The sequence below is a fragment of the Nerophis ophidion genome, linkage group LG22 (genome assembly GCF_033978795.1).
Source record: "Nerophis ophidion isolate RoL-2023_Sa linkage group LG22, RoL_Noph_v1.0, whole genome shotgun sequence".
Classification (NCBI taxonomy): Eukaryota; Metazoa; Chordata; class Actinopteri; order Syngnathiformes; family Syngnathidae; genus Nerophis; species Nerophis ophidion.
This window is the reverse complement of record NC_084632.1, coordinates 23,829,366-23,839,196: the sequence shown is the minus strand read 5'-3', so window position 1 is coordinate 23,839,196 and position 9,831 is coordinate 23,829,366. Positions and strand designations below refer to the sequence as shown.

The 9,831-nt window shown below is 35.4% G+C and overlaps 1 protein-coding gene across 3 annotated transcripts in view; it reads left to right on the top strand.

Moving 5' to 3' along the window:
• Nucleotides 1-8,969, top strand: part of pdcb (phosducin b) — a 59,340-nt gene extending 50,371 nt beyond the window's left edge. For all 3 annotated transcript variants that reach the window (XM_061883570.1, XM_061883566.1, XM_061883567.1), the window contains one exon: nucleotides 4,451-8,969. In XM_061883570.1, coding sequence (XP_061739554.1) covers nucleotides 4,451-4,966 — 516 coding nt within the window. In that variant the 3' untranslated portion in view covers nucleotides 4,967-8,969. The remainder of the gene's footprint in view (nucleotides 1-4,450) is intronic.
• The last annotated feature ends 862 nt before the right edge of the window (nucleotides 8,970-9,831 follow it).

Here is a 9,831-nt window from a genome sequence, read left to right as displayed (position 1 = left end):
CCATCCAAAAACTTGCTGGTTGACGTAGAGAAACATGTTCGCTTGACCGCTCTGTGTTAAAGCTTCACAACAAACAAAGAAACACTGGCTGTGTTTCGGTGCTAAAGGCAGCTGCAATCCACCGCTTTCCACCAACAGCATTCTTCTTTATAGTCTCCATTATTAAATGAACAGATTGCAAAAGATTCAGCAACACAGATGTCCAAATTACTGTGTAATTATGCAATGAAAAAAAACTACTTTTAGCTGTGGGTATTGTGCTGGGCTAATATGTCCGCTATAACCCGAGACGTCACAACATGCGTCGTCATACGCGTCATTACATGTCATCATTCCGCGACGTTTTCAACAAGAAATTCCGCGGGAAATTTAAAATTGTAATTTAGTAAACTAAACCGGCCATATTGGCATGTGTTACAATGTTAATATTTCATCATTGATAAATAAACTATCAGACTGCGTGGTCGGTAGTAGTAAGTTTCAGTAGGCCTTTAATGCTACCCTTTTTCCACTTCATAGTAAATACGAACACTTCCTGCTCTTAATACATGACACATTTTAAGTATTTTGAATTCAATTAAACTGTTCTAGAATAAAATAATGATTCACATAATGAGATGACTACAATCATCTCGTTTTTAATATAGTTCAAAATTTTTCTCAGGATTCTTCTTCTTTTTTACTTTGTAAATACTTTTGAATTTGAATAGTTTTTTTAAAATGCATCATATTAGTACATTGTTTGACTTTTTTTTATTTTTTATTAATCCATTCCGTGATTTAATTCCACGTACTGATATGCTAAATGTCGTCTTTTTTTGGTATCAGTTTATTGTTTGCTTTGTACATAATTTTAGCTCTTTGCAAATGCACCAAGTCATTGGTTTTCAATGTATTTGATTCAATAAATAGTCATTGGTTTTCAATGTATTTGATTCAATAAATAATGGGTATGTATGTTCTTTAAATCCAACATAATGTATTATTTTAACTGATCTTTTTTGTAACACTGTTTGTGAATGAAGATTACCTCTGTAATTTTTCCCCGTATTTCTCCACAATAACTCAGGTATGGTCACACTTTTGAATAGTAGAGAACTGGACAAGCGGTAGAATATGGATGGATGGATGGATGGATGGAGTGATTTTTGGTCCAGAACATATTTTGCTTTACTCATTATTGAAATATTTCACCTTATGTTGCATATTTTCAATATGAGATTTGTAGTTCATTTAATCATGTATTAATACACTTAAAAGTTAGATTTATTTTACTCTTTCATCGACTACTCTAGGGTTGTACAGTATACCGGTATTAGTATCGTACCCCGATACTAATGAATCATATTAGGTACTATACCGCCACTAAAAAGTAGACATATGCCATTGGTGGATCTACACCTAACATCCACTGTAATGATACCAAGTACAGTATCTAGTCGATATTACTATGATTACGTCAATATTTTTTGGCATCACATCTTCTTTTGATTTTTTACAATGTGTATTATGTTTCTAAACTCAGGAAATATGTCCCTGGACACATGCGGACTTTGAATATGACCAATGTATGATCCTGTAACTACTTGGAATTGGATTGATTCCCAAATTAGTGGTATCATCCAAAACTAATGTGAAGTATCCAAACAACAGAACAATAAGTGATTATTACATTTTAACTCTATAACTTTAGCTACAAACTTTTTGTCTGTTTGTTTGATATTGTTATTACTGCCACAAGTGGTGGAAACGTGTATTACAACCAAGTGCTGTCGTGGCCCAAACGTACCACAGTTGAGAAACAGATATTTTTGGCGGCCCCTCTAAGTTCTTTAAATTAGGGTTCTCTAATCTTTTTGACTTCGGGCCCAACTTTTCCACTACATAGGAGTTCGGGGCCCTATCAATTTTTAACACTGAATTAGTGATCTTACTCTTGATTTTAACCTGTTCAATAATAACATTGCTAAAATAATTAAATTAAATTAAATTAAAATAACTAAATTATAACTAAATATTATAATCAGTATTTTATGATACGGTCACGCTTTTGGATCATGTTTTGTTTTGGTCATGTTATGTTTTTGTTTTTTGGACACTTGTTTCCTGTTTTGCACATCCTGGTTTGTTTTCGTTACCATGCCAACTCATTAGTTTCAGCTGTCATGTCACGCACCTGTTCCCCTGTTCCATCACTAATTATGTCACTGCTATTTAAGCCATTTTGTTTCTGTTCTTTGCTGGCAACTTCTGTCAAGCATGGACTTGGACTTTGCTTATTTCTTCGAAGCAGAGGATATTTAGGACAAGCCAGATGTGACTGTAAGAACATCTTGATTTATTAACACTAACACAAACAAACTACAAAAAGGCAAACAAAGGGCGCGCACAATGGTGGAGAACGAACACTTGGCTACAAAAACAAATGACTAGAACAAAGGCTGTAAACTATAAACGTGAAACAAAAACACTTGTGCTGTGGCATGAATAACAAACCAAAATCTTTCGTTGCAAAAAACAAAAACATAACATGACCAACACAAAACATGATCCAAAGGCATGACAGATACACTGTAAAAAAGTTTCTGAAATAAACTTTCAAAAAAATGAGAGTGCAAATTAAAATACAGCGTCACCATTTTTGTCATATTTGTTGTGCTTTAGAAACTTCTCTATGACTTTAGCTCCAGACTTCTTTTGTCGGTTTGATATTGTCATTACTGCCGCAAGTGCTGGAAAAGTTTATTACAACTAGGTGCAACTGCGGCCCATACGGACCACAGCTGAGGGACGGTGTTAATTACAAATATTATTGTTTATTTAACACATAAAACTTAAACTTAGGTCAGGCTGATTAGAAAAATATGTATTAACCAAATATGCTGCATGGGAATGGACTCATAAATAACTGACGAAAAATTAATACATTAACTGAATGTATGTGTTTCTTAACTAAACTGTAAATGAAATTAAAGTGCAAATGAAAATAGTGTCACCAATTTTGACATATTTTTGGCGCATAAGAAACTTCTCTATAACTTCAGTTACAGTACATTAAAGGCCTACTGAAACCCACTACTACCCACCACGCAGTCTGATAGTTTATGTATCAATGATGAAATATTAACATTGCAACACATGCCAATACGGCTGGGTTAGTTTATCCACCATTTTCTACCGCTTATTCCCTTTCGGGGTTGCGGGGGGCGCTGGCGCCTATCTCAGCTACAATCGGGCGGAAGGCGGGTTACACCCTGGACAAGTCGCCTCCTCATCACAGGGCCAACACAGATAGACAGACAACATTCACACTCACATCCACACACTAGGGCCAATTTAGTGTTGCCAATCAACTTATCCCCAGGTGCATGAAGTTTACTAAATTGCAATTTTAAATATCCTGCTGAAACGTCTCGGTATGATGACGCGTGCGCGTGACGTCACGGATTGTCGAGGACATTTTCTTCCAGCATCGTTCCCAGCTATTAGCTGTTCTGTTTTCATCGCGAAATTCCACAGTATTCTGGATATCTGTGCTGCTGAATCTTTTGCAATTTGTTCAATGGACAATGGAGACAACAAAGAAGAAAGCTGTAGGTGGGAAGTGGTGTATTGCGGCCGGCTTTAGCAACACAAACACAGCCGGTGTTTCATTGTTTATATTCCTGGAAGATGACAGTCAAGCTTTACTATGGAACAGAGATGTCAAGCGAACACGGTTGGATTGGACCACACACACAAAGTACAGTGTATTATGCAGCGATCATTTCGAAAGATCGTGTTTCGAAGAGGGTCCCTTGCGAAGGGCAGAGATGGGCATCGCCACCACCCGTCGATTGGTGCTGAAGAAAGGTGCGGGGTCGACTTTCAGGTTGTACAGGTACGACCATATAATCTCACTAAAACACTAGTAACACAATAAGCAGATAAGGGAATTTCCAGAATTATCCTAGTAAATTTGTCTAATAACATCTGAATCGCTCTGCCGTTTATTTTTTCTAGTCCTTCACTTTCACTTTCCTCATCCACGAATCTTTCATCCTCGCTCAAATTTTGGGGGAATCATCGCTTTCTCTGTCCGAATCGCTCTCGCTGCTGGTGGCCATGATTGTAAACAATGTTCAGATGTGAGGAGCTCCACAACCCGTGACGTCACGCGCATATCATCGGTACAGGCAAGGCTTTTTTTATTAGCGATCAAAAGTTGCGAACTTTATCGTCGATGTTCTCTACTAAATCCTTTCAGCAAAAATATGGCAATATCGTGAAATGATCAAGTATGACACATAGAATATACCTGCGATCCCCGTTTAAATAAGAACATCTAATTTCAGTAGGTCTTTAATATTATTATTACTGCCACAAGTGGTGAAAATGTGTATTGCACACTGGGCTAAACAACCACACAGAGAAGGAGTATTCAACTGAAATGTTTTAAACTCCTTTTCAGATGAGCGTGCAGGAGTACGAGCTACTTAAGGAGGAGGATGAGGGCTGTCTCAAGAAATACCGAAAGCAGTGCATGCAGGAAATGCACGACAAGCTCAGCTTCGGCCCGAGGTTCGAAAGAGTCCACGACCTAGACAGCGGGGAGGCCTTCCTCGAAGTCATCGAGAAGGAACACCACAGCACGGTGGTGGTGGTCCACATCTACAAGATGGGAGTGAAAGGCTGCGAGGAGCTCAACAGCTGCCTGGACTGCTTGGCCGCAGAGTACCCCACCGTCAAGTTCTGCAGGATCGACGCGGTGGCCTCGGGTGCTGCTGAGAGGTTCTCGGATGAGGTGTTGCCCACACTTTTGGTCTACAAGGCAGGAGAACTGCTGGGGAACTTCCTGGCCTGCACAAAGCACCTCAATGAGGAGTTCTTTGCCACGGATGTGGAGACCTTCCTCAACAGCTACGGCCTGCTGCCCGAGAAAGAGATGCCCGCGTTGGATGATGAAGAGGAGAATGATGTGGAGTAAAAAAAAATATATATATATATGTTTGCGGCTGCTGTGGAAGAAAAAAGCCGCCGAGGGTTGGATGTAGAGCTTTGTGAGAGTGGCACGCTTGAAAGATGAGGAAATCTTTCCAGGGTTTGTGGAGTGTTCTCTTACGGGCTAACATCTAACATGGCTGCTCTCAAGTATGATTTGGGTTAACTAGAGTGTGAAGCACCAGGGTTTAAAAAAAAATAAAAATAAAAAAGCCAAACCCATTGTTATAAATGACGTTATGTTTTCTAATGTTAGACCAGGGGTGTCCAAAGTGCGTTGTTTTTTTTTTTTTTACTTTATATCATGGGTCACCAACGTGGTGCCCGTGGGCACCAGGTAGCCCGTAAGGATCAGATGAGTCGCCCGCTGGCCTGTTCTAAAAATAACTCAAATAGCAGCACTTACCAGTGAGCTGCCTCTATTTTTTTAGATTTTATTCATTTACTAGCAAGCGTGGTCTCGCTTTGCACGACATTTTTGATTCTAAGAGAGACAAAAGTCAAATAGAATTTGAAAATCCAAGAAAATATTTTAAAGACTTGGTCTTCACTTGTTTAAATAAATTTATTATTTTTTTTACTTTGCTTCATATAACTTTCAGAAAGACAATTTTAGAGAAAAAAATACAACCTTAAAAATGATTTTAGGATTTTTAAACCCATATACCTTTTTACCTTTTAAAATCCTTCCTCTTCTTTCCTGACAATTTAAATCAAGGTTCAAGTATTTTTTATTGTAAAGAATAATAAATACATTTTAATTTAATTCCTCATTTTAGCTTCTGTTTTTTTGACGAAGAATATTTGTGAATTATTTCTTCAAACTTATTATGGTTAAGATTCAAATATAATATTCTGGCAAATCTAGAAAATCTGTAGAATCAAATTTTAATCTTATTTCAAAGTCTTTTGAATTTCTTTTAAAATTTTTGTTCTGGAAAATCTAGAACAAATAATGATTTGTCTTTGTTAGAAATATAGCTTGGTCCAATTTGTGTAGATTGGATTTTAACCTATTTAAAACATGTCATCAAAATTCTAAAATTAATCTTAATCAGGAAAAATTCCTAATGATGTTCCATAATTTTTTTTATTTTTTTCAAAAAGATTCGAATTAGCTAGTTTTTCTATTCATTTTTTTCGGTTGAATTTTGAATTTTAAAGAGTCGAAATTGAAGATGAACTACGTTTCAAATTTTTATTTGTATTTTTTTGTGTTTTCTCCTCTTTTAAACCATTCAATTAGGTGTTATATTTCATCATTTATTCCCTACAAAAAACCTTCCGTAAAAGGAAAAAAAATGTACGACTGAATGACAGACAAAAATACCCATTTTTTATTTATATAGATTTATTTATTAAAGGTAAATTGAGCAAACCCATTTGCGGCCCGCAAATAATCCTTTACCAGTCCGCCACACATTCTGGAAATGCAATTGCAGAAAAAAAAAAGTGGAATGATGCGAAATCTAACCAGAAAAAGTTGCAATGTTGACACAAAGCTGCCATGCAAGCTATTTTTTTCTTTGGTCTATCTTTATTTTTCTTTTTTTGCCATTGCTCAAAGAAAAAAAAATCAATGTTGTAATGAATTATTGACCTATTCAAGGCTACAATTATTACAAAAATGTCACTTTAAAATGTTTTATGTGGAAAATATTGCATATATTGTGTGGTTGCCATACAAAAACATTGTTTTCTTTGACAAAAGAGCATAAAACAAACAAAAGAATTGTTCAAACGTAAAATTGACAGATATATCTGAAGTTGATCTCGTAACTTAAGTGTTGAAAGTAAACAAAAACTAATAAAACTGTATCACTTTATGAGTGGGGCACCTTTTGGATGCCAAATTTATTTAATGGGATTGTATTTATCGTTTCACTGTGATTACTCAAAAATAGTAATGAATTGAAATCAATGGTGTCCTGCATTATTGATCTTTTTAAGGCTCGAATTACTTCACATCAAACATTACTTTCTGAATGTTTTGGGCAGTGGGGCACATACTGCATATTTCGGTTTTATCATAAAAAACAAAGTTGTCTTTGACAGAAAAGGCATAAAGACTTTTTTTTTAAACTTTATATAAACCTGTTGTTGATATACTATGGAGATTAACAATAATAATTTGACTTGTTTTTAACATTTTAGTTACTTAGACCCTTTATGGTCCTGGGAGCCCTAAAAATAAAAAAACAAACAAAATCTATATATTTTTGCTATGTTTTAGGAATGAAAAATATCAAAATGCCCCCCGCATGCTTTAATTTTTCCGTGTGCTACCCTCAGTGGAAAAAGTTTGGACACCCCTGTGATAGACCAATGGACAGACTACTGTATCTATATTTATTGATGTTAATTTTATATTTTGAAGCACTTTTAGCATTTGACTGAATGTGTTTGCTAGGGCTTTTAACATTGTATTATGCAATAATGTGACATATTTTTACCTCATTATCTAATAATGACACATTTTGTAGTAAAGTGATACACATTTTGTCGTAACTTGTAAAGTCATTAAAAAATGTGGGCACTGCACTTTCTTTTTAAATGTAAACATTTGGTGCATTATTTACTAAACCACCAGAAACACTAAACTTTTCATATTAATTTATTTCAAAAATGTAATTCAAAACATAAATTTTTTCTCTTTCATATTTGTGTTAGGGTTTTTCATTCTTATTATCATGTATAGTATTACTTCCAACATTTTAGAGTCATTTTCATGTCAGTAATACTTCATTACTTTTGTTTCTAGCTTAAAATCACATTTTTATTTAAAATCAATTATACATTTGATCTTTGTTTAACCAATAAAACATCCTACAAGATTCATAAAATTAATTGTAATGAAGAGGAACTGTTTTGTGTTTCATTTATTGTTTTGTTTTTATAAGGCATCACATTTGATGGTTTCTTACATAATGCACCTAATTGTTACATTTTATTTTATTTTTTGAGTGCAGCACTCACATTTTGTAATAGCTTTTGCAATAGGTAACAATTCATTACAAAATGTGTGAAAGTTTATCATAAGATGCATTTAAGAATTATGTTATAAATACATACATATATACATGATGAGGTGAAAATGTACTAAATTGTTAAATATTGCACCATTGCTACATCATGCGTTGTTACAGGGCTGTCAAAATCAACGGATTAAAGCGAATGAAACCCTCATTAACATTCATCTGAGTTAAAGATCCAATGCAGTTAAGCTATTTGAAGCCCAGATTTGGCAAATTGTTCAAACAATACCAATGTGTGAACTCAGACTAATTGGGTAATATACATGCTCCTTTACCGCAGATGGTTGCCTGAAAGGTGAAGCATTTGTCGATGCATACGGAGACTCCGACTTGTGTGCACACTGGAAAAATTGCACTTTAAAATACACCCTGATTGTAGTTTAGATTAAACTGGTAGCAAGTTTTGAGAAAATAATGTAGTGTATTACAATATGACAATAAAATAGCATTTTTGTCAAAATATTTGGGTGTTTTTTAAAGCTAATCTAAATTAAGCACACAAATAATTCACTGTGATGTATCAAATTGCAAAAGTGTGATTAATCTGGTTAAAAGATTTAATCATTTGACGGCAGCAATCTATATTTATCTGTGTGTAAATATATATAAATATATATATATATATTGAATATATATATATACAGTTTACTGTATGCATTACTCCTGTATTTAAATGGACTTTGATCCTTGATATGATTTAATTGTCCACTAAAGGCCGTTTTGAAAATGTTTTCACTTTCTTGTAAATCAATTTTACCAAAGAAGAGGGGATGTGGTAATCGTACATCTGGAACAAGCGTGGTCAAATAGTGCCATCTACATTTGAACATAGGAGTGTTTTGTGTACACAGAATTGAACAAAAAGTGCATCTCAGAAAGTTGTTTTCCTCATAATGATATATAGTACATATGAATTAACCATTCTTTTCAAAAATAAAACAACATGACAATTCAGTTTTGACTTACATTTCATTGACTCTGATCACATCCACACATGAAAATGTGTGTCAATACTGTATAACGCAATATAAATCTTTACTCATTGGCATTTTCTATTCTGAGCCTAGTGTGTGAATGTGAGTGTGAATGTTGTCTGTCTATCTGAGTTGACCCTGTGATGAGGTGGCGACTTGTCCAGGGTGTAACCCGCCTTTCGCCCGAATGCAGCTGGGATAGGCTCCAGCGACCCCCCGCGACCCCAAAAAGGGACAAGCGTTAGAAAATGGAAGGATGGATGGAATTTCGAACCGATTTTTACATCAAATGATGCTGACAAATCTCATTTACCGTATCAACAATTTGTGAGCGAAAGGTGTGTTACAAAAATTCATTTTTTTAAAGAATAACTGCACTTTTTTATTTTTATTATTGTGTCCATCATTCACAATCCATACGTGAGACAAAAACACATGTTTTTCCATCCATCCATCTTCTTCCGCTTATCTGAGGTCGGGCCGCGGGGGCAGCAGCCTAAGCAGGGAAGCCCAGACTTTCCTCTCCCCAGCCATTTTGTCCCCCTCTGCCTGAATGTTGCTGAGATAGGCTCCAGGACACCCCGCTACCCCAAAATGGACAAGCGGTAGAAAATGGATGTATGGATAGATGTAGGGAGGCTCTATATGTCTTCTTAAAGCTTGTTATCTTTTATTTCCAGCATTATTATTATTGTTAGTCAAAGATCATGCTGTTGTTGTTGCTCAAACTGCCACTAATTCCTGCACACTGCCATCCTAAACTCAGGTCGTCTTACGCCATCGCTTCTATCCTTGGATAGTTTGAGGAGACTTAGCTAATGAGGTTAACATAATGCTTTACT